This window comes from Brassica napus, chromosome A9 (assembly GCF_020379485.1).
Source record: "Brassica napus cultivar Da-Ae chromosome A9, Da-Ae, whole genome shotgun sequence".
Lineage (NCBI taxonomy): Eukaryota > Viridiplantae > Streptophyta > Magnoliopsida > Brassicales > Brassicaceae > Brassica > Brassica napus.
In genome coordinates this window covers 35,958,250-35,982,625 of record NC_063442.1, presented here as the reverse complement: position 1 = coordinate 35,982,625, position 24,376 = coordinate 35,958,250, and the positions used below count along the sequence as shown (strand labels likewise).

The 24,376-nt window shown below is 35.0% G+C and overlaps 2 protein-coding genes and 1 long non-coding RNA gene across 5 annotated transcripts; 2 read left to right on the top strand and 1 right to left on the bottom strand.

Moving 5' to 3' along the window:
- The first annotated feature begins 4,509 nt into the window (after positions 1-4,509).
- On the top strand, positions 4,510-7,291 carry LOC106451570 (pentatricopeptide repeat-containing protein At3g57430, chloroplastic-like). Its single transcript, XM_048741219.1, is given in 2 exon segments — positions 4,510-4,588; positions 4,591-7,291. Coding segments are annotated over 2 exon segments (2,661 nt in total). The 5' UTR covers positions 4,510-4,524; the 3' UTR covers positions 7,188-7,291.
- A 1,726-nt stretch (positions 7,292-9,017) lies between these two features.
- Positions 9,018-11,659, bottom strand: LOC125578462. Its single transcript, XR_007316573.1, has 4 exons — positions 10,836-11,659; positions 10,556-10,713; positions 10,233-10,465; positions 9,018-10,149 (listed from the first exon to the last, which is right to left on the bottom strand). It is a non-coding gene; the product is annotated as an uncharacterized LOC125578462 (long non-coding RNA).
- Positions 11,660-14,020: 2,361 nt separating this feature from the next.
- On the top strand, positions 14,021-21,102 carry LOC106451571 (villin-3). Of its 3 annotated transcripts, none has more exons than XM_013893518.3 (25): positions 14,021-14,122; positions 14,335-14,361; positions 14,719-14,816; positions 14,977-15,076; positions 15,279-15,347; positions 15,447-15,683; positions 15,773-15,950; positions 16,066-16,198; positions 16,367-16,526; positions 16,603-16,753; positions 16,845-16,945; positions 17,034-17,192; positions 17,600-17,668; positions 17,746-17,814; positions 17,899-18,036; positions 18,218-18,346; positions 18,501-18,648; positions 18,761-18,771; positions 18,844-18,984; positions 19,073-19,198; positions 19,489-19,551; positions 19,732-19,833; positions 20,000-20,216; positions 20,344-20,543; positions 20,627-21,102. In XM_013893518.3, the coding sequence occupies exons 3-25, from the start codon at positions 14,761-14,763 to the stop codon at positions 20,738-20,740; spliced, it is 2,871 nt and encodes a 956-aa protein (XP_013748972.1). In that variant the 5' UTR covers positions 14,021-14,122; positions 14,335-14,361; positions 14,719-14,760; the 3' UTR covers positions 20,741-21,102. The 3 variants fall into 3 exon arrangements, with proteins under 3 accessions (XP_013748972.1, XP_013748970.1, XP_013748971.1); XM_013893516.3 differs by having other exon boundaries at positions 14,029-14,197; XM_013893517.3 differs by having other exon boundaries at positions 14,119-14,361.
- Positions 21,103-24,376: the final 3,274 nt, after the last annotated feature.

Genomic DNA, 24,376 nt, shown 5'->3' with positions numbered 1-24,376 from the left:
ATTCTACTGGACGAATATTCAGTCCGACGTGGACCCTCTCAGAGAGCTTTATATTTGGCTTTTAGTATTAGTTAGATGAACACTTCAGCATTATCATTCACAAACTAAAGGATGTTTGTCACAACTTAATATTCTAAATTGGTTGTATTATTTAATACCAAACCAGTTCTTATACGAATCCATATATATGATTATGGTCTACATAAAACCGGTTCAATCTTTCCATCTGCTATATTTTCAGAAAATGGCTATTTATCTTTGGTTCTGTTAAATATTTAGTCTAACTAATTATAAATCGGTTAGCGATAACTTCTAAAAACTTTGAAAACACATAGATATGTATTAACACTATATCGATACTTTAAAATAGGTTAGCAGTAGAATTGTGTTTTAGAACAAAATTTACTTATTTTAAAACATAATATTATTTTGAAAATAGTTTTGATACTATGTGTTATATTAAACATAGTTATATATATATATTTTAAATAAATAATTATATACATAATTTATACTTTTGGTTAACTAAATTATTTATCAACCAAATAAAAATATTCAGGTAATTCAAGTTTTCGGGTTATCCGGTTTATAAATAGAATTTTTATGATATTTGGTTATTTAAAATTGAATGTAATTAATATTTTTACATATATAATTTTTATTTGAAAATTCAGGTACTCATTTGGTTCTCGGTTTGGTTTCAATTTTTCAGTCATAGATATATGGTTTGCTTTATTATTTATGCAATTCAGTTCAATTTTGGTTTTTCAGTTTAGTACGGATTGGTCTGTGTTTTTGGATAAATGTGCTCAAACTTATACATTATCTTATATAGAAATTTGTTTAAAATATATTTAATTACAAAAACAAACCCGCGCTTTTCAAGCGCGGGTCAAAATCTAGTATTTAATAATACATATAAAATTGGCCTTGGGCCCCAAGAAAGGCTCGCACGGCACTGGACAAACATTTGTTAATTCCTATGTAATCAAGCTCAGAGTAAATTGAAATACAGACACATAGTGCAGGATAAAAGTAGACTTGCCAGAAGATCGAATACGAGTCCATGTTAATAATGACAGATTGAAACACATAGATTCAAACTAACGTACGCTTACTGAAATTGGATTAAATCATATTATATATAACTAATTTATTTTAAATACAATTATAATGAGATATATAATTAATAATAATAATATCAATAATAAGATATAGCAAAATTATTAATATATAAAAAATAAACCATATATAGCAAATTCAATGTAAAACCATGTTTTGAACATTAACAATATCATTTATATTGTAAATTCTGATTAAGGCCTTTTCTCAAAAAAAAAAAAAAAAAATTCTGATTAGTTTTTGGGATGAAATGGCTTACTTGGTGTCCAAATATAATAACATATACAAGATTTAAACAAACATGCATATTTATATATAGTAATGATGTGTATAAGTTTTTCTTTCTACCTTCCTAACAAAAAGTATTTTTTCTATAGTAAGTATTTTAAAAAACTTTTAAGATAGTGTATAAGAAAAATACTATCAAGTTCAAATATAAACAATTTAAATGAAAATTAATTTATATTAGGAAGGCAGAAAGAAAAACTGATACACATCATTACTGTCAATCGACCACAAATTTTAGAAATTTTGCTCTACATATTATCAAAATATAAAATTATTTAAAACAAAAAGAAAATTATATTTTAATTATGAAATAAACATATTATTCGCAACATATGTCACATATAACTACAAACAAGTGAAAATTTCACCATATCAATTTGAATTTTTTTATTAATCACGTAGTATATTAAAAAAAAGACTAAACAATAAATCCAATATTGATACAGAAAGAAAATATTTTCTCTATTTCTAAATAATACTTGTTTTAAAATTTCACAAATATTGATAAAATATATTAAAACTTAGTTGTAAATACATAATTTTTGTAATCTTATATTTTCTATATTTCTAAACCAATAAGATTTCAAGAAATATAAATAAAGTTTTTGAAGTTTAGAATTTTTCATTATAAGTTAACAAAAGTGCATTACAAATATGAAAAATACATCTTTTAAAATAGCTTTTCTTTTAAAACATACATTTTTTAAACGGAGGGAGTATATGTATACTTGCATAGTCCAAACATGATAAGAACCATAAATAACCTGATAAAACATATAAGAGCTGATGTAAAATTAAATACTTTTGGGACATCCAATAAGATTAAACACCTTAGTATAAAACAACCAAATTAAAAAAAATTCACCAGTGAAATTAAAAAATAAAACTTTCATTCTGCTCATCTCAACATTGTATTAGAAAGTTTAATCAATTGCAAGGAAAATAAAGATGAGAATCTCTTCTCTTTATAAAACAAGTTCAATGGAAAGAGATGGTCAATAAAAAAAAACTAAATCAACCATAAAAATAGTGATTAATATATAATGTAACATCAAACTTTTCAAAATACAAACACTTGTAAAGATAAACATTATAGGAAAGAGTTTACGCGGGACAACCACTAGTATATACTATAAGACTCAGTTAAGAAAGTATACTACAAGATTCAGTTTAAGACTTGTAATAACTTCACCGACTTGTAATAACTTCACCGAATTATTTCACTAATATTTTTTTAATAGTGGAATGATTGATTACATATATACCCTGAGATATTTACATATAAAAATATTGTATTTGCTCAAAAATTTCTTATGATATGCTTATTTTTATATTTATATTTTTCAGATTCTTGTGGTTTTGAGAACTTTCATATATTTTTTTTTAATCCTTGTCCTATATGTATTTTGATGTTTATGGGGTTGAGGTTTTGTTCATAGCGTCAATCACTTTCAGGAACTTATGCTGAGTTCAATCAACAGATCCAGCCCTTGATCGTTGGATTCATATGTTGCATCGTCAACATTGTCACATATGCATATCCATCATTCATCGTCATTGTAATTTTCGACTGATTTGCCGCCGCATTCTTCACACTCGGATCTACCTCTTCTTCTTCATCGTTGCCAGTTTCTCGAGAAGGATCGCCATAGCGTTTTGGTTTTTCCGACGTAGAATCTCGAGTTTCTCCAACCTTGCTAAGAACGCTTCCATTTTTCTCTCCATTTTCTCTCTCTTTCTTTCTCTCAGATGATTGTTGGTGATAGTGTTTGTTAGGGGGAGTGGAGGGGGGAGTGAGAGGTTTGAATTTATAACAAACCCTCTCCTTGATTATTAATTAACGAGAATTTCAAAATCTATTTTTCACAAATTAACCAGAATTTCAAAATCTATTTTTCACATACCCCTTTCGAACAGCGATGGCTTTTGGCGCCATGGCGCTAAGTGCTGCAAAGCGATGACCTCAACGCTTTGTTACAATATTAGAAAATGGAAGATTATATGAAAATTTGTAAAAAATTTTACATTATAAACCCCAAAAGCTGAAAAGATGTAGGTTTTGACATCAATTTGTTTTCTCTTTGCTTAGCAAGAAAGCTTCTCCTACAAAGATCCAAAAAAAAAGAAGGCAGAAGCGAGCGCTGCTAGTACTACTCAAAACCTACTTCTCATAGATATGAACCGCGATGCTCGAAGTAGCTCAGAACTTGAAACGAATCGCTTGTGCGATGCGACCTTGTATGTGAGATGAACACCGGCCCATATAGGAAAAGAGGAGGAGAGAAGAAGTAACTGTTATCTCCGTCGTTGAAGGAAACTCAGTCATCTTCTAGATTCGCTTCCGAGCTAAGGTTTCCTCTGTTGGGATTGTTAAAGCCCATGTCCAACTCTATATTGTCTGATTAGTATGATATTGTCCACTTTAGGCTAAGAGGCAAGCCCGCATGGATTTACTTTTGGTTTCCTTCCTAAAAGACCTCGTACTAATTAGAGTTGGACATTTTTTTATATATTAGACATCATTTGTTCAATTCTCCAATGTGAGACTTAGTTTGTTATCTCACATTCTCCCCCTCAAACTAATGATCACTTTCATCTCGTGTTCCATAATTGACTTCTAGAATCTTTTGACTTGATCTCTGCCACACACCTCTCATTTCTAACTCATAGGATACCATTCATCTCTCGAAGCATATATTGGTCTTTTTGCAGATTTCTCGTTAACCACTCTGATACCAATTGTTGGGTTTGTTAAAGCCCATGTCCAACTCTATATTTTTCGATTAATACGATATTGTCCACTTTGGATCTAATAGGTAAGCCCGCATGAATTTACTTTTGATTTCCTTCCGAAAATATCTCATACTAATTAGAATTGGATATAAAGCCATTTTTTGTCTAATTCTCTAATATGTAACTTAGTTTGTTATCTCACGTCCTGTGTTTCCGTCAATGGTGGGATGATTTGATCCTTTTGAATTCCACTCTCTCTCTTTATGCCAACGGGCAGCGAATAGAGCAGAGAAATAATTAACGAGCCAATATGTAAGCCCATTAAAGGCCCATGAACCTTCCTTTGACTCACTGCCACTGACTCACAGTGGCCGCACAGAGATGATACGACGCCATAACTATACCTCCGAGCCATGTCCTCTTGCCTTCACTTTCTTCTCCCTCCCCTATCTCAACCGCTTCCGTCTTCCCGCCAGAAACCTCCTTACCTTCTTCGCGCCTCACCAACCTCCGCAGCACTAGCGGAAGTCTCCAACGCCGTTGATGGCTCCCCTTCGAAACTCATCTCTCAGCCACGCTCTCCGGAGTTTTGGATCGATTCCCTCCGCTCGAAAGTCCGATCAAATCTCCTCCGTGAAGCCGTCTTAACTTACATCGACATGATCGTTCTAGGCATAACGCCCGACAACTTCGCCTTCCCCGCTCTGCTAAAAGCCGTCGCCGACCTCCGCGACGCGGATTTGGGGAAGCAGATCCACGCCCACGTGTATAAATTCGGATACGGAGCCGACTCTGTCACCGTTGCGAACACCCTCGTGAATTTCTATAGAAAGTGCGGAGACTTCGGAGATGTCTACAAGGTGTTCGATAGAATTACCGAGAGAAACCAAGTCTCTTGGAACTCGTTGATTTCTTCCTTGTGTAGCTTCGAGAAGTGGGAGATGGCGTTGGAGGCTTTCCGGTGTATGTTGGATGAGGATGTTGAGCCTAGTTCGTTTACGTTGGTGAGTGTAGCTATCGCTTGCTCGAATTTGAGTGAGGGGTTGTTGCTTGGTAAGCAGGTTCATGCGTTTAGTTTGAGGAAGGGTGAGTTGAATTCGTTTATGGTGAACACGTTGGTGGCTATGTATGGTAAGCTGGGGAAGTTGGGATCTTGTAAGGTCTTGCTTGGAAGTTTTGATGGTCGTGATTTGGTCACGTGGAACACTGTGTTGAGCTCTTTGTGTCAGAACGAACAGTTTCTCGAGGCGCTGGAGTATTTGCGTGAGATGGTGTTGAATGGTGTTGAGCCAGATGGGTTCACTATCTCGAGTGTTCTTCCTGTTTGCTCACACTTGGAGTTGTTGAGGACAGGGAAGGAGATGCACGCCTACGCTTTGAAAAACGGTTCTTTGGATGAGAATTCGTTTGTTGGGAGTGCTTTGGTTGACATGTATTGTAATTGCAAGCGAGTGGTGAGTGCTCGTCGTGTGTTTGATGGGATCTTTGATAGAAAGATTGGCCTTTGGAATGCTATGATCGCTGGGTGTGCGCAGAATGAGCGTGACGAGGAAGCGTTGTCTCTGTTTATTGAAATGGAAGAAAGTGCTGGGCTTTTGGCTAACACAACCACAATGGCAAGCGTTGTCCCTGCTTGTGTCCGTTCTAATGCATTCTCTAGAAAAGAAGCGATCCATGGTTTTGTTGTGAAAAGAGGTCTAGGAGAAGACAGGTTTGTGCAGAACGCATTGATGGATATGTATTCTAGGCTGGGGAACATCGATATCGCCGAAATGATATTTAGTAAATTGGAAGATAAAGATTTAGTTACGTGGAACACCATGATTACAGGTTATGTATTCTCAGAATGCCATGAGGATGCGCTTCTTCTGCTACACAAGATGCAAAACTTTGAAAGAAAAGCTGATCTGAAACCCAATTCCATCACTCTGATGACAATCCTCCCCAGTTGTGCTGCACTGTCAGCATTAGCAAAGGGGAAAGAGATCCATGCTTACTCCATCAAGAACAATTTGGCAACTGGTGTGGCTGTAGGAAGCGCTTTAGTCGACATGTACGCAAAATGTGGCTGCCTCCACAACGCGAGAAAAGTGTTTGATCAGATTCCAATCAGAAACGTCATAACTTGGAATGTCATTATAATGGCATACGGGATGCACGGAAACGGGCAAGACGCCATAGATCTGCTCAAGATGATGATAGTACAGAAAGTAAAACCAAACGAGGTTACGTTCATCTCAGTGTTTGCAGCTTGTAGCCACTCAGGGATGGTGGATGAAGGATTGAGAATATTCTACAACATGCAAAACGAATACGGTGTTGAACCTAGCTCAGATCATTACGCATGTGTTGTAGATTTGCTTGGAAGGGCTGGTAGAGTTGGAGAAGCGTATCAGCTCATGAACACGATGCCTCTTGATTTCGACAAAGCTGGAGCTTGGAGTAGTCTCCTAGGTGCTTGCAGGATTCACAATAACCTAGAAATTGGAGAAATAGCTGCTCAGAATCTCGTTCGGCTTGAACCAGACGTAGCTAGTCACTATGTGCTACTTGCCAATATATATTCATCAGCAGGTCTTTGGGAGAAAGGAACAGAGGTAAGGAGAAAAATGAAAGAGAAAGGGGTGAGAAAAGAACCTGGATGCAGCTGGATCGAGCATGGAGATGAAGTACATAAATTCATAGCAGGTGACTCGTCTCACCCGCAAAGCAAGAAGCTCCATGGATATCTGGAGACCTTGTGGGAGAAAATGAGAAAAGAAGGATATGTACCTGACACGTCTTGTGTGCTTCACAATGTAGAAGAAGATGAGAAAGAGGTTTTGCTATGTGGACACAGTGAGAAGCTAGCGATTGCGTTTGGGATACTCAACACATCACCGGGTACTGTTATAAGGGTGGCTAAAAACCTGAGGGTTTGTAATGACTGTCATCAAGCTACAAAGTTTATCTCAAAGATTGTTGACAGAGAAATTATATTGAGAGATGTTAGGAGGTTTCATCATTTTAAGAATGGAACTTGCTCCTGTGGAGACTATTGGTGACACATGATGTATAAAAATTATCCTCTTTGTCCACTATATAATACTGAAGTGTGTGATTCTTGTATAGTTCACAGTTGATCAATGAAAAGCTGAACTTTTTTTTACTGAGAAAGCTATGCTCACCAAAACAAACAACCGGCAACAAATTAAATACTCCCTCTGTTTATAAATAGATGATGTTTTAGAAATTTTTTGATGTTTCAAAATAGATGATGTTTTCATATATCAATACACTTTTTAATTTTATCAAAAACTATGTAAAATGATATTTTATAGTTTATTTTGTAATTGGTTGAATAACTTTTAATTTATATTTTAATAATATTTTTAAGATAAAAAACAAGTTTTTTAATAATTGTACACAATCCTAAAATTTCATGTATTTTTAAACAGAGAGAATTGTTTACAAGGAACGACCGTTAAAATTAAATATGATTAGTCTAGATATTCAAAGTATATATTATGTGGATTAATTGCTGCGTGATTAATGAAAACAACCAATTTGTAATGTATCTTTTGAGCTGTCATTGTATGACCTTCATGATGAATTGGCTTTTGTATATATATATATACTAGTGGTATTCCGGCGCTACGCGCCGGGTTCGTATGTTTTGTTTGAGTTGATAACAGAGTTTTTGATTCATTTGATATTGGTTAGTAATAGCGTATTATTTTATTTTATAGTTGCTGATATCAAAGAAGAATAGCATAAGTGCCATAGATTACTGAAAGTTGTACAAAAGCAAATATAATTTAACTTAAAACATAAAGTAAAGTTGATATTCCAAAAGGAAACATGTAAATGCATGTGTTTGTTTCGGGATTATCTTCATGATATGTGGCAATTTGTTAGAAACTTCATTGTGGACGAAATATTGTCTTCAACATGATTTTGAATCCAGCAAGTGAATTCTTAATCATGGTCCACCATTGCTCAAAACTGAATTGATTATTTTTCCAGGATAATTTATCCAGATATTCTTTTCTCTCTTCAAAATTGCTTCTACATAACATTAATAGATCATAAAGATATGTATCGTTGTCATAATTCTCATCTGCAAATTGGCGAAGATGATTCATTCATTTGATAGATTTGTGGTGGAAGAAGTATTGAATTGTCCTCTCGATGTAGTGAGCCTAAGGATTGTCATCATCCAAACATTGATTCTTAAATTAATGTAATTATATATCATACTGAGTGGTTTTGCTGCAAAACAAAATATAGACTGAGGTTTTTGAAAGCACAATAAATCGTGATATAAGATACTTTATTAGTTATTATGGTAATAAAATTTTTATTTGGCAAGTATATAAGAATTATTCATGCATGTGACTTGTATTATAGTATAGATTTGGCAGAAATGCGAATATATAGTATTTAGGTCAAAAACAATTAATGTGGTCACATAAATATAAGAATGGCACAAGTTGGAATATTGAAAACAAATCAAGGGTAAAATCTTATGAAGAATTCTACTTTAATAGTAAAAAATCTTATGAATAATGAATCAAAAATTAAAATAATTCTTCATTTTTACTTTATTATAGAGTTAAAGTTGAGTGGAATTACAGAAAATTTTCAAAAGAAAGTGGTATATAAATTAGAAATGCACTTATTTCCATTGTGTACTACTTCTTGAGCTCGTTACGGGACAAGTCTAATTTTGGAACTGATGACTAAATGGGAATTCTGAGGTTATAAATTTGTAAGATACATGTGTCCCCGATGTTGTAAGTCAGGCTGAAAGCATGATTTTTTTCGTCAATGTCAAATAATAGCAATGTTTTGTGGATGTCTAAGGTTGTCTCGATTATTGAAACTTGATTCATAAGTTACGTTCTCACCAAGGCTATTAAAAATAAAAAAAATCTAACAGTAATGGTTTTAAATTGGTCATGCCCATTATAAATTATTGAAACATTTAAAAAGCCAAAAGAAAAAAGGAGTAGCAGTGGCGTTTGTCCGGTCGTCAACATAGTTCGATAAGTTAAGGAGCTAAGTATTCCAAAGCTTTGTCCAAACGGGCTCCTTTATTGGAGATGGCATCTTCTCAGCATTTATGCCACGTGGAATAATGTTCAGGAGGTGAAGCTGCAATCGCAGAAACAGCTCCTTTCAACAATCCCGGATGCATCCATCCCCTACACTGGCCTCAGGGGTTGCTTTGCTTACACCAAGGGAGGGCTTTGTTGTCACAGTTCCAGATCCAGGCATGTCATCACCTGGGTTGTTATCACTTCCCTGGACATGGATAATTAAAATCTCTCAATACTAAAAAGGATGAGGTGAGTTAAGTTGCAGAGAATGTATGAACATACACTTTCCTCAAAGTTTGGTTGTAGTGGACGCTCATCGTGGTCTGAGAGATGCTCTTGTTAAGTAAAGTTGAATGCCGACAGCTTTAACTGGAAAGTGTATGTCCTCCAAACTAAATCCTTGAGACATTCTGGAAGGGATCTCTCATCTAAGTCTTCAACACCTGGGTTCTGTTTGCAGATTACATTCTAGCAAGCCAGTGTTCATATTTGGTAAAGAGCCTAACAGATGCAAAATTGTATTATTTGTGGATGTTACCATTAGTTGTGCGACCTTTGCAACTGTGACATTTGTCATATTGGCGACTGACCCATCGAAAGCCACAAACACAACACATTCAGAGACATCATAGATATCATAGATATAGACATTTGCATACGGTACCTGCATAAGTCACATAATATGAGTGATAAGATGTGGTTGGTTAAAGGGTATGAGGGAGTTGCTCAAAAAAAAAAAAGGTATGAGGGATGTTCTGTTTAGTGTGGATAACTTCAGAACTCCAATAGCGTTCTCGTTTTTACATGATATACATGCAAGTGATGAGAAACCCCTATAAAAGTTTTCTTGAGCATTTAGAACATGAGATGTAGCACCACCCATTCGTAGTGTCATTGTCCACTTTCACAGTGCAGAGAAACTTGCCTGCATATGGTTACATTACATCGGAATCAGTAACTTAAATAGATTAGAAGTACAAATAATGGATGGATGAGTTGAGGGTGCACATGTGGCTCCGAGTTCAGGACATATGCATTAAGCTCCGGGTTAATTCTATCTGCAATCTCAACAAAAGCGGTCTTCTCCGGGAACTTTATAGAAACGTGGCCGTCGAGACTTTAAAGTTCTGATTACTCCTTGTTACCTCGAAGAGACTGAGCTCATAAACCGCTCATTCTTTACTGAGTTGTTGAAAGATGTTCAACCGATGTCTGCTTATACATCCCTGGATGAGGGTTGGCTGAGACACAATTAAAAAAATCATAACTTACAAATATGAAGCTTTACATTTGGTGCAAAAGTATAAGAGTTTAAGTTAAGTAAAATATACTCTCTCATCCACCAAGACCACATCAACACCCATGAGATCACCATTCTTGTTAACATTTCGTGCTTCTCGAAACCGCACAAGCCTCATCACAACGGTTTCAGTACACCTACCAGCTTTAGACGCTGACACAAGAAGTTGCGAACTCGTCATTAGCGAACCTGATGTTATAGTTAAAAATCATCAAAAAATAAGATGAATCGACGATATAGTAAATAATAAGATTAGACAATCGGAATTTCTAGTTTCTTATAAAGCTTTAATAGGAGACGGTCGTGATTACCTTCTCGTCAGGAGGAGCATGCCACCACCCATTAGCTCACCGCCTTTCTTCACATTTCTCGCCTCCCGGAATCTCAGCAGATGGACCACGACAGTGTTTGTGCAGCGGCCAGCTTTCAAATCGCCAAGCAGGATGCAGGAATTCGCCATTGTTGATGTTGATGAGTAACAGAGATCGTTGCTTTCTGATTTGATAGAGAGGTAACACTGTTAATCCGAGCCTAACTGTGGTTTCGTCGGTTAGTTCGCGCCGCGAGAAGAAAATGGGGGAAAACCCTAATGCACTTGTGGGTCGAGACAACATGAAGAAGACTGGGCTCCACTTTGGGCTTCATGCGCAAATAATATAAAGCCCAGTTCACACTCCTGTCTGAGACAACGCAAGAAACAAAAACAGGAAGAAAAAAAAGACAGAACGACTCAGGTGCCGACACGTGTCGAATAATGCCCCACCCTCCATGATGACATGGCTGCAGGAGGTGAGAGAAAACCCTCATTTATTATTATAGATATATATATATGTATATGTATGTATATGTAATATCACATATTTTTGTTTAATATAAATTTGAGTACTTAACTGTGTCTCTCCTGGTACTTAACGATGATGCCACTCTTAACATTTTGACTTGTGAGGATATCAAAAGGTAGGCATGGGCATTTTAACTTGGATCCGAAAATCTGAATCGGAACCGATCCAAAAATACTCGACCTGAATCCGAACCGAATTTAATTTTTTTTACCCGAATAGATCCGATATCGAAAAGAACCGACCCGAATAGATCCGACCCAAATAGATCCGACCCGATAAGAACCGATTTGTACCGACTTAAAAACATGTATATCTAAAACTATGATGTATTTGTGTTCTATTTTATATATATTATTTTATGATTTAGTGAAATATCTTTTGTTAACAATATTTGTTATTATTTTGTAATATTTTTTTAAGTAATATGAAGCTTTAAAATGTAAAATTTAAAGTTTAAAAAAAAATTATTTTAATTATTAGTTTCATTTAAGTTACTTTGTAAAATTTTAGATATATATATGATATATATCAACTAAATTTGATGGAATTGGGTATGTCATGTCTTTTTCAAATCCTAAATACCCGGACTTGATATGGATCCGAAAAATTATGAGTATTTTATAGGTATTATTATTATAGATCCGAACCGACCCGGATCTGACCCGAACTCGAACTAAAAATTTTTAAGTATTTATTAGGTTTGAATATTTAGGATCCGAAAGATCCGGATCCGAAAGTAACCGGTCCCGATCCGAAGACCCGAACGCCCAAGCCTATCGAAAGGTAATATAAAGTTGTGCTGAGTTTACTTGGTCGGCACCGGCGTACCGAACGCCATCACCTAATGCAAGTAATAATACTTTTCTTTTTTCTTTTTAATAACATACAAGTCTAAAACTACCAATCATGATACATTATAGAGATATATCAAATAATAAATACTATAATATACATGTGACGATGAATGTTCCACTGAGAAAACAAAGGAAGAACTAATAGAAGCGAAAAGGAACGATAGCCCCACCCATGTCCTCTGCTAATATAATCAAATATGCGAAATGGACCCAGTGGTCGCCATGAAATGATGAGTTTTCTTAAACAAAAGTTGCTTATATTATTTTACAATATGTTTCTGTTGACTGGATGAACTATTCTGAAGATTACCGGTCCAAAAAGGATAGTTCAAAACTTTTTAATATTTTGAGAATATTCAAAACATTTATCAAATACCATGTATTTTCTTTAGCGGACGTAACGAATTTGTTTAGTTATTTGCAATTTCAGTCTTATATGTTAACAGCTTATGTTAGGGAGATTTGAATCTATAATTAGTAAGCAAAAAGAAAAAAACCAACACTAATCCATCATGGTTAATCATTTTAAAGCTCGATACTCTCACCAACACAAATGATATTTTTGAATTTAAAACATGAATATATGTTACATTAAAACTCATTTATACTCCTAAAATCATATTTATTTACTTGATATATTAAATATTTTGATTAATAATTGATTGTTGTTAGTCTTTTCTTTTTTTTTGTAAATGTAGCTAGTAGGCCTTGATATACTTAAATGTAATTTTAAAATCATCTTTTTTATAATTTATATCTAAGAATAAAAATATAAAATTAATTCTAATAATTAGAATAATATTTTTTGTATAACAATAGAAATTAGGGGTGTTCAATCCGGATATCGGTTCGGTTTCGGTTCGGTTTTTTTCGGTTTTCGGTATTTCGGTTAGTAAAATATAACTACCATTCTAAATCCATATTTACTTCGGTTCGGTTCGGTTTATATACCGTCGGTTTTCGGTTTATTCGGTTTTATACCAAAAAAAATTATTATTTTGTTTGAGATAATATTATATGAATTTTAGAGTCATATTGTCAACACAATCATTTATTAAAAATATATTACATGTTCAAATAAATGAACAAAAAAGTAAAAATGTTTCTACCATCAAATAAAATAATCAAATCTATAACTAAAATCAAAGTTTGAAATTTTGAAAATAAAAATATGAAACAAAACAGAAATATGAAAGAAAAGTTTTTCCACTCTTTCATATTTAGTGTTCACTAAAGTCATGTTTTTTCAATTGAAAATTTTCAATTAATTATTGTCCATAAAATTTATAATCTTCATATTAATTTAGTGAAGACTAAAATAAATCAAAATGATCAAAAAAAGACTTAGAAAATAAGATGTCTGAATTGCGATGTATTGTTATTTAGTTATAGTTCAAGTGTTTTACAAATTAAGGTTTTTTATTACTATAAAATTATGGTAATAGTTATTAACACAAATTTAACTTATGTAACAAATAGATTTTCATGTATTGTTATAAAATAGATACATATTTACATGTTTCTACTTTTAATCGGTTTTGTTCGGTTTATTCGGTTTAATCGGTTATATACCAAACCATATCCAAATCCTACGGTTTTTATAAAATTATATCCATTCGGTTTATATGGTATATACCAAAACCAAACTATATTGTCTATTTCGGTTCGGTTCGGTTCGGTACGGTTTTACCATATTGAACAGCCCTAATAGAAATGTTGAAATAAGACTATATTAAGAGAAACATTGCTATTGAATCATAAAATAAAATAAAATAAAATGAAAGAAAAGAGAATAAATAATGGAAAGCCATCAGGACCGAAACTTTATCTGTTTCTCGTCTTTTCCTCAAACCTCTGTCTTTCTCCTTCGTCTCCCACGCCTCCTCCTCGTCTACGCATACTGTAAGTCTAGAAACCTCACACGGAACTCTATTCTATAAATCTACTTGGATAAAGCAAAAGCCAACCAATAAAAAGGTATTCAATATTCTAAAGAGAGGAAGAGATACGCTTAGCTTATAAACACAGCGCACATCTCCTTTCTATAATAATTCAATTTCTTTTTTCTTTTTATAATTTTTTTCCTGCTCCTGATCTCTCTTCCTCCTTCACAGTGCTACTCGGAGATCTAATCTATTCAGGTGCGTTTGGAATTTGTATAAATCAGCTGGTTTTCGATTGAATCGGTTTGCTTCGTGCTTGATCTCAGCTTAGATTGTTTGTTTTTTTTTTTAAATCTAATTATGGTGTCGTGCATCTTGGGTTATGTAAGGGTTTTGATCAAAAGTAGCCATAGTAAGTTGATGAAGAAGTAGTACACTGTACACTGATCACTGGAGAATGTTTTGTGTCATCTTGACAAACAATTATTTTTGCTTCATGCCTTGGAGTTTCCTTGTGGTCACTATAGCCTGGAATGCTTGATGAACTGATTCATGCAACGCAATTAAACAATCTCTTACCTTCTTATATTCCCACTTGTTCTTTGTTCTTGGCAGGTATTTTCACGTGAAGGAAGAGATTGGCTTATTATATGCAAAATGTCTGGGCCAACAAAAGTATTGGATCCTGCATTTCAAGGAGCCGGGCAGAAACCGTATCCTTTCACAAATCTTTATTTTTCCTTCTTTTTTTTTTTTGCTTTAATACTATGTGTCAAGATAGCAATCTTCTGTGTATCTTTGCATGCACTAGTTTTCTTGATACTGTTGAATGTTTCAGTGGTGTCTGAGGGGTTTGAACTTAACGTTTATTAGAGGGACTGAAATCTGGAGAATCGAAAACTTTCAGCCAGTTCTAGTGCCCAAATCTGAACATGGGAAGTTCTATATGGGAGATACTTACATCGTCTTGCAGGTTTGGGATTTCTTCCACTGTTATTTCCCTCTCTTTATATATGCTTATCAATAGACATATTATAAGATAAGACGTTATATTGGCTTACAGAACATGAGAACATGCTTTCTTGTCTGATCATATGTATAATTATGTATAAAATATAGTGTATATGCCCTTTATTAATTTTCACATTTAGCATGTTTCTATTTGATCTATGCAGACAACACAGAATAAGGCGGGTGCTTATCTATTTGATATACATTTTTGGATTGGTAAAGATACAAGCCAGGTATCTGTTTTTTTATTTTTTTTTTGGTCTTGTTAACATATAGTGAACAAAAACAAAGATGAATCTTCTTTGTTACTAATCTGCGATTGATGATTCCAGGATGAAGCTGGAACAGCAGCTGTGAAGACGGTTGAACTTGATGCAGGTCTTGGAGGCCGAGCTGTCCAACACCGTGAAATTCAAGGTCATGAATCTGACAAGTTCTTGTCTTACTTCAAGCCTTGCATTATACCGCTAGAGGGTGGTGTTGCCTCTGGATTTAAAAAACTTGAGGAGGAGGAGTTTGAAACCCGATTGTATACCTGCAAAGGGAAACGTGCGGTCCACTTGAAGCAGGTTTCTTTTTCTGCAGATTTTTGGAAGTGTGGTACTCTCTTCGCAGGAGTGTTTGCTTTGTATGTGAGCTTATCTGTTTTCCTATGTAGGTTCCTTTTGCTCGGTCATCACTGAATCATGATGATGTGTTTATCTTGGACACCAAGGAAAAGATTTATCAGTTTAATGGTGCAAATTCAAATATCCAAGAAAGAGCTAAAGCGTTGGCAGTCGTCCAATATTTGAAAGACAAGTTTCATGAAGGAACAAGTGACGTTGCTATCGTTGGTAAGTTGTATCTGACGCATTTAGACTTCGTATTTGAAATATCTTCTTCTTTACTTTTTCTTCAGTACACAGATTAGGGTACTCATGCATGTATAATAATTTGCTTGCATAACAGATGATGGAAAATTAGATACAGAATCAGATTCTGGCGAGTTCTGGGTCCTCTTTGGGGGTTTTGCTCCAATCGCTAGGAAAGTTGCTAGTGAGGATGACATTATTCCGGAGACAACTCCGCCTAAGCTTTATAGGTACTTATCTTCCTTTTGATCTGGCTCTTCTCTATTGGTTTTCAGATACTATCTGCTCTTAACACTGATGTAAACGCTACCCTGATGGCATGATGGTAGTTTCTTTTGCATTGTTACCCATTTTAGGCCTTATTTTAAGAAGCTGATATATTGTTGCCCTTTGTTTAGTATCGCTGATGGTCAGGTAGAATCTATAGATGGCAACTTATCCAAATCTATGATGGAAAACAATAAATGCTACCTTTTGGACTGCGGTTCTGAGGTATTTATCTGGGTTGGCCGAGTAACTCAAGTTGAAGAGAGAAAAACTGCTATCCAAGCTGCTGAGGTAAAACTGGAACCGTCTAACTTGCTAAGCTTTAGTATGTCTGAGCATTGGTTCTCATTTTCACCTTCCTCTCCAGGACTTTGTTGCTAATGAAAATAGGCCAAAGGCAACACGCATAACCCGTGTTATTCAAGGTTATGAGCCCCATTCTTTCAAGTCCAACTTTGACTCTTGGCCATCAGGCTCGGCAACTCCCGCTAACGAAGAAGGACGAGGAAAAGTTGCTGGTAAAGATTTGCTTTGATATTCAAATCATTAATGAAAAAATGAGTGATTTGATTTAGCCCTGGCTCACTTTGGTGTTTTGCGATCTTCTAGCATTACTTAAACAACAAGGTGTTGGGTTAAAGGGCCTGTCAAAAAGCACACCAGTGAATGAGGATATTCCACCGCTGCTTGAAGGAGGTGGAAAGTTAGAGGTCTGTTATGTCTCCTGACTTGTTATACTACTATGTGCTAAATCTAATTGTTGATTTTTCATCCGAACTCATTAAGCTCATGTAATAGGTTTGGTACATCGATGGTAAGGCCAAGACTCCTGTATCCAAAGATGATGTCGGAAAACTCTATTCTGGGGACTGCTATTTAGTCCTTTATGCCTACCATTCTGGTGAAAGGAAAGAAGACTACTTCTTGTGCTGCTGGTTTGGAAAGAATAGCATTCAGGTAATTATGAGAAAAGGTGCATTTTTAGTGATCATATGATTATAAACAAATGTCTCTATTTTAGTTGGCTTCCATTAGTATTTCTAGCTCCTCGGCTAATAGTTGCAAAGGGGATATTTAGACATTTAAATGTATTGACTAAGCAGACATGTTTGGCTTCTTCCTAATGCATGATTTTATCTCCAAGGAGCAAAATGTTGCAAAAGTGGTAATTTTTATTGTGCTGCAGTTTTGATCTTTAGTTGTTGGGGGCTACTGCTAGTATTTTATTTATATTTTATGAGCTGTGCCTCTCGTAGTGCTCAAAGTTTGGGTACATATTTGATGGATTTCAGCTATTCAGTTTATGGCTTTATGTATAATCTTGAACTTCTAGCAACCTAAATTTTGTTTTCTTCCAAGTTTAGGAGGATCAAGAGACGGCAGTCCGTCTGGCTAGCACAATGACAAATTCTTTGAAGGGAAGACCAGTGCAGGTAGTGTATTATTTCTCATCTGGAAGCCAATAGCTACGAGCACTAAAAGATTGTTGAATAACTTGATCTTCTTGCAGGCCCGTATATTCGAGGGTAAAGAGCCTCCTCAATTTGTTGCGCTATTTGAACACATGGTGGTCCTTAAGGTATTTCTTTTGATTGTTAATGTAAGTTGATTGTTGCTGCAAGACAATGTATTGGTAGTTGATGTGGTTACATTTAACTTTTAGGGTGGTTTGAGCTCTGGTTACAAAAATAGTGTGACAGAGAAAGGTTCAACAGACGAAACCTACATGCCGGAATCAATTGCACTTATTCAAGTGTCTGGAACTGGAGTTCACAACAACAAGGCATTACAAGTTGAAGCGGTGTGTGTCTACCTTATTTCTCTATTGCTAAAACTTTTACACTGCTAACCTTGTTTATCTATTCGTGAGATATACAATTTGAATAAGGATGTCTGGTTCCTTTTCAGTTTTGTATTAAGAACACATATTACTGTGGTTTTACTACTCTGTTGCATATTGTCTGACATTTCTGTTTCTGCAGGTGGCAACTTCTTTGAACTCTTACGATTGCTTCCTTCTACAGTCCGGTACTTCCATGTTCTTATGGCATGGAAACCAAAGTACGCATGAGCAGCAAGAAGTGGCTGCTAAAGTTGCTGAATTCTTAAAGGTAGTTGAATTGTATTGTCTTTCATTTTAGTTTAGCTGAAACTGTCCCAAGTATATATATTGTACAACTTTATATGAAGCTTAGAGAAAATTGTTTCTTCATAACACAGTTCTTTGATTGGTAAGTTTAATTATCTTTTTTCCTGCTAAGTCAGCCTGGGGTTACTATCAAGCACGCTAAGGAAGGAACGGAAAGCTCATCCTTTTGGTTTGCACTTGGGGGAAAACAGAACTTCACCAGCAAGAAGGTTTCCCCTCAGACTGTCAGAGATCCTCACTTGTTCTCTTTTTCATTCAACAGAGGTAATGTATATCGATCATCAATTATTAGGGTCTAATAATCCCCAATAGGGTCATTGGCACGCATATTCTAACTTTGTTTTGCTCTCTTCAATGTGTCAACATGGATCCTCAGGAAAATTTCAGGTGAGAATTTAGAAACATTTATCCAACGTTTTTAATCAAGATGCGTCCTTGACTTAACATTACTTTGCACAGGTTGAAGAGATTCACAACTTTGATCAGGATGACCTCTTGACGGAGGATATGCATTTACTAGATACTCACGCTGAAGTTTTTGTGTGGGTTGGTCAATGTGTGGACCCCAAGGAAAAGCAAACCGCCTTTGAGATTGGCCAAGTAATATGCTTCATCAGTTTTGCTTCTGAGCATAAGTTATCTATTGATTCTCTTTTGCTTGTTTTCTCATTCTGTGGTTTACGCGCAGAGATACATAGATCTGGCTGGTTCCCTGGAAGGCTTGTCTCCAAAAGTTCCATTGTACAAAATCACTGAGGGGAATGAACCGTGCTTCTTCACCACTTATTTTTCGTGGGATGCTACTAAAGCGACTGTAAGGCTTTCTGTCCTCGAAGATATGTTGTGGGTATTTAGAATGAGAATGCGTCTGTTTTCAGTAAGGTGCTAGTTAATGTGATAGGGTTAGAGATGGTTTGGGAGCATACTCATTTAGAAGCAATAAGTTTGTTACACTGTATGCAAATGACAGTTCTGTTTTCACCAACCTCATACAAATCTAAATAAGTCAGATGACATCTCATTTGTTAAATGCCATAAATGAGAAACCTCTGCATTTATAGAGGAGGAAAGATTTAACTGGAAGCTGCGGGACATGTAATGCAGGTGCAAGGAAATTCCTTCCAGAAGAAGGCAGCATCATTACTGGGTACACACCACGTTGTGCAGGTAAACATGCTTGCTGGAGATACCACATCCTTTGTTTTATGGTTCCTTGCTTTTGTGTCTAACAGTAGCACATAAGAACAGATGTGACGATTGGAAAATGGCTGTTGATGAGTCGATTTTTTAAATTTAGTATATAAACGTTCTTGAAACGTTGGTGTATGATTTATCCTTACGCTGCAGGACCAGTCTAGCAGTGGAAACCAAGGACCAAGACAAAGGGCTGCTGCTCTAGCTGCCTTGACTTCCGCATTTAATTCTCCTTCTGGAGGGACAAGCTCTCCGGTAAATAGTCTGAGCTCAAAATTTTGATTTTATACTAAATTCTTACTGATACATATATGAGGCTATTTTATTTTTATTACTATGATATGTTTAGCGAATCACAGCTACTAACTAGTGTCCCATCTTCTCGATCAATTGACTGAAACTATCATTGCTTTAACTGCAGAACCGGGACAGGCCAAATGGAAATCAAGGTGGTCCAAGACAAAGGGCTGAAGCGTTAGCCGCATTATCATCCGCGTTCAACTCTTCACCATCATCAAATTCACCTCCACAAAGACCAGGATTGACAAGCCGATCGTCACAAAGAGCAGCAGCACTGGCTGCTCTCTCGCAAGTTCTCACTAATGAGAAGAAGAAATCACCTGATACAAGCCCTTCCGGTAAGTTGCTCATCTATCGCATTATATGAGTTAAAGAGTCAACATATGTAACTACATGAGCTTGTTTATTCGTTTTTTTTTCTGCCTTGATTTGAACATGCTGATAACACTGCATGTGCGATTACAGCTGAAGCTAAAGATGAGAAAGCCTTCTCAGAAGCGGAGGCTTCTGAAGAATCTGCTGAAGCCAAGGAAGAAGAGGAAGTTTCACCTGCAGCAGACGCGATTGCTGAGGAAGCAGGAACAACTGGTGCAACTTTCACCTACCAACAGCTACAAGCCAAATCCGATAAACCAGTGAAAGGAATTGACTTCAAACGCAGAGAGGTGAATCATTTCAGCAAACATTATCCTCTCTTTTTTTTCTCGTTTAAAGTGTCGTATCTTATCACTCTCAAACGGTCTATCAGGCTTACTTGTCTGAGGAAGAGTTCAAGATTGTATTTGGGATGGAGAAAGAAGCATTCTACAAATTGCCTAGATGGAAGCAAGATTTGCTGAAGAAGAAATTCAACTTGTTCTAAGACTTATCCAGATAAAGCTCAAGATAAATTAAGAACAAAGGCACGATCTGTTGGTTATGTGGTGACCTTAATGCTGCAGCTTTGAAGACAATGATCAGTTTTTTCTTTTCTTTTTCTTATTGTTTTGGTTTCCTTTTGCGTATCCTCGTATTGTTTTGGTTTTTCAGGAAAAAAAAAATTGCTCTTCATGGGTAGCTTTGGGTTCTTGGGTTTTGCTTCTTATTCTCATCACTGTGATGTGTTATTGTATTCATTGATTGGTGTTGTTTTGCATTTTTGTGGGTCAGGACAGTTGTGTGATGATGTTAGTAAATTCTTTGATTTGAATGATTTATTAAAGAACAAGTGTCTACTTGCACACACTTATGACACTTCAATGTATGTGTTTAATGTTTTTTCATTATTTTGCTAGCAACGCGTTATCGTTATGGTGGTTTATAAAATGTAATATACCTAATTAAACTTAGAGAAGCCCCATTAATGTGTTTTTTTCTTTTGAAACACCCTATTAATGTGCTGACAGTTGAAATTTAATGGACTTTCAATTCTCTTTCAAAATCATAATGCAACCAGAAAGTAGAGTGATCTATAGAGCAAACAACCACATTATATTGTCTATTTGTATGACCTGTTCTCCACCAATTTGGTACTATCTTTCTTTCTTCTTTTTTGTTTAAGGCAACAAATCAAGGAAACAAATTAGTTGGGAATCATAATGATTACGTCAAAATTGCATCATTCCCCAACGTGATAATGATGATCTAACACTTGTTGACTCAAACAAACGTACAAGAACCACTATTAAATTCTCTTGGTTTTTAAAAATGGTTATCACCGACACAGTCTACGTATGTTTCTACTTTTTTTTTCTGCTTATATATTAGCTGCATAGTTGCTAGTTAGTAAGTAACCACACAAAAAGTAACCATTTGAAGTTTGAAGCATGAACTACGTAAGAATCGTATTACACATCGTTTTGCCATTTATAAAACTAAACGAATTTGAAAATTGGATAATCGTGGTTATTATCCTGACATTAATCTAAAAATCGACATAAAAAAGAAAATTTTCGAATGGACGACGACATTTTGAGCTTGACTGACAGCAGCCATATAGTCTTGCACGAACTCTCTGTCCACACTCAAAGGTCCACAACGAAGACTTCTTGGCACGAGTATGAAAGAAAGAGTGTCGGTTCCCTTTTGTCCGGCTTACTCTTTTTATGATGAATTAAACTAACTTTGGTAACGAGATACTTTTAAGAATGTACTAAGAAAAAGAAAACAAGAAACGATGATGCTTTATAAACCAATATAGTGGAAACCTCAAGTTTCTTCTAATCTTTCATAGAATAAACAAACATGCATGCATATAAGGGTTTAGTGGGAAGAATGCTTTCATCCTATAACATTAACGTAACTCTCCATTACTATGAAGGTATTTCTTTTAAGAAATAAAATTTAATTTTCGGCTAACTAATTCATTAAATGTTGTTTTATGTTTTTTTTTTTGCTAAAATAAAGAATTAAATTCGGGTCTATTAAAAATACAGACCTAACTCCCGGATGGAAGGTGGAACCCACGGATAAATCCTCTCCCGGGAATTCAAATGGGCCGTAAGCATGGACCCATATCCGTGTGGCCACATGTGGAGCTAATAATTTTGCACTATAGGAGAATCAATTTCTGACCTAGACCAACATGACAACTCCTCTCCTAGTGGAAACCACTAAGCCATCGCAACGTGGTTATGTTGTTTTATGTTTGTAACATGTTAGTGTGTTTTATCAAAAAAAAACACATTAGTGTGTTGCTCTTAGTTAAAGATAATAAAGAGGTAGACTGCGCAAGCTTTTCTACTTTTATTTTAGCAAATTTTGGTTTCTCTCATTCTTTTATCCTCATGGCTAAAGCTGCGAATAGTGACAGACCGCACTGCACCACCGTGATTAATAACAAAAATTTCTATATATACTTATTTATCTATTTGTTTTTGTTACTATTAGAATTTCAGTGCACTTGTCTTACGGAGTCTTGCATGTTACTAATCGGAGCCTAAACTTTTTATATAACTAAAAATGTGTAGACTAAATGCTCAACTAATCTCCAAGAGAACAATAAGTCCAACCTCATGCTTTTATGATATCTAAAACATGGTTTCATTTTATTTAGCATTTGCAAAAAAAATTGGCCAAGTTAATAGGCTAATATCCAAGGTTGGAAGCACCACACGCATATGACAAGCAATGTAAGAGTTAGAAATCTCTTAATATCTTTTTTTTTTTTTGATCGAGGAAATCTCTTAATATCTATAAGGATTTTTAAATACAAATGTAATGTTTCTGTTACTTGATCCTTGAATTGTACAATTTGGATTAAAACGGTATAAATATATAAAGTCGTTGAGATAGTAAAAAGAAAAGAAGAAAAGGAAAAGCAAAGCACGCTTGTTTGGGTATATGGGAAATTCTTGGCTTCAAAATGAAGCCACTGTAGAGTATAGACTATAGGGTTAATTAACTTGATACTCCTTGAAATAACCCCACCACCTTGTTTTATTTTAATATTTTCTCTTTTGTTATCGTTCTTTGTTGTTCATCTCTCTTCACAACCTCACGCTTTTATCGTGTGTGGACAACTGGACATACAAAGATACTGACTTCATCTATATCCAAAGCAATTATTGATATACGATTATAAATAATGTTATCATATTCAATCAATCTAAAATTGTGCGACTCCATATAAAAGTTATAAAGTATACAAGAAAACCAAATAAGTGCTAACAGCATTCAATTGAGTTCTACACCATAAAACAAGAAAATAGTTCAATAATTCAACTAGACTTGGGTGAATTTTTTGACTTACGTACTATACTATAAGTAAGTAACGAATTGAAATGTGATATATATATATATATCGAAAGTGACTGTAAGTCTGTAATGAGTGGAGATAAAAAGTTTCAACCGAATCAAGTGATAAGATGATGAGCTTTTTTTTTGTTGTGTTTATGTCACCCTTTGATGCCTCGATGGTAATTGGTAAGATTTGAGAGAATCCGATTCTAACGATGAATCTCGTGATGGACATTATTGTTTTGCTAAAATAATAGTTTCAATAATTGAAGAAAAGAGTTTCTATAAAGTTCCTAGTGTTAGACAAAAATATATAAGTGGTGGAAATATATAAGTGGTGGACAAATTGACTTTAACCAGCTCAAAAGACAACAAATGAACACATGCGACGAATATCGCTATAGCAATTAAAAACATATTAATAAAATAGTTAGTTTACAATTAAGAAAATTTGATATCATTATAGCTGCCCTTTTGCTAAGACATACTTTTTTTTTTGTTTTTGGGCACTAAATTAAGACATATTTTACTAATCGGCGGAGTCATAGGTTATCGACTTATAGTGGTATGCCATTTAAACTTTTAGTTTAATTTTTCTTTTTTTAAAGGCCTTTTAGTTTAAATTTTTGTTTAATTAAACAACTTTTAGTGAAAATAATTAAACAAATTTTAGTTTAAATTTTGTTTAATTATGTTCACCATAGTCTATAGTGCATGCATGATGCATGCATTCCGTCTTCCCCTTTCTAATTGATCAAGATAAACAATGTAGACCACTATC

Bases quoted from the DNA above. Each gene is read 5' to 3' on its own strand.
- LOC106451571 (XM_013893518.3), top strand. From the start codon at position 14,761: ATGTCTGGGCCAACAAAAGTATTGGATCCTGCATTTCAAGGAGCCGGG. The intron at 16,946-17,033 runs GTCTGTTATGTC...CTCATGTAATAG, and splicing joins AAGGAGGTGGAAAGTTAGAG to GTTTGGTACATCGATGGTAA. The intron at 20,217-20,343 runs GTAAGTTGCTCA...GTGCGATTACAG, and splicing joins ACCTGATACAAGCCCTTCCG to CTGAAGCTAAAGATGAGAAA.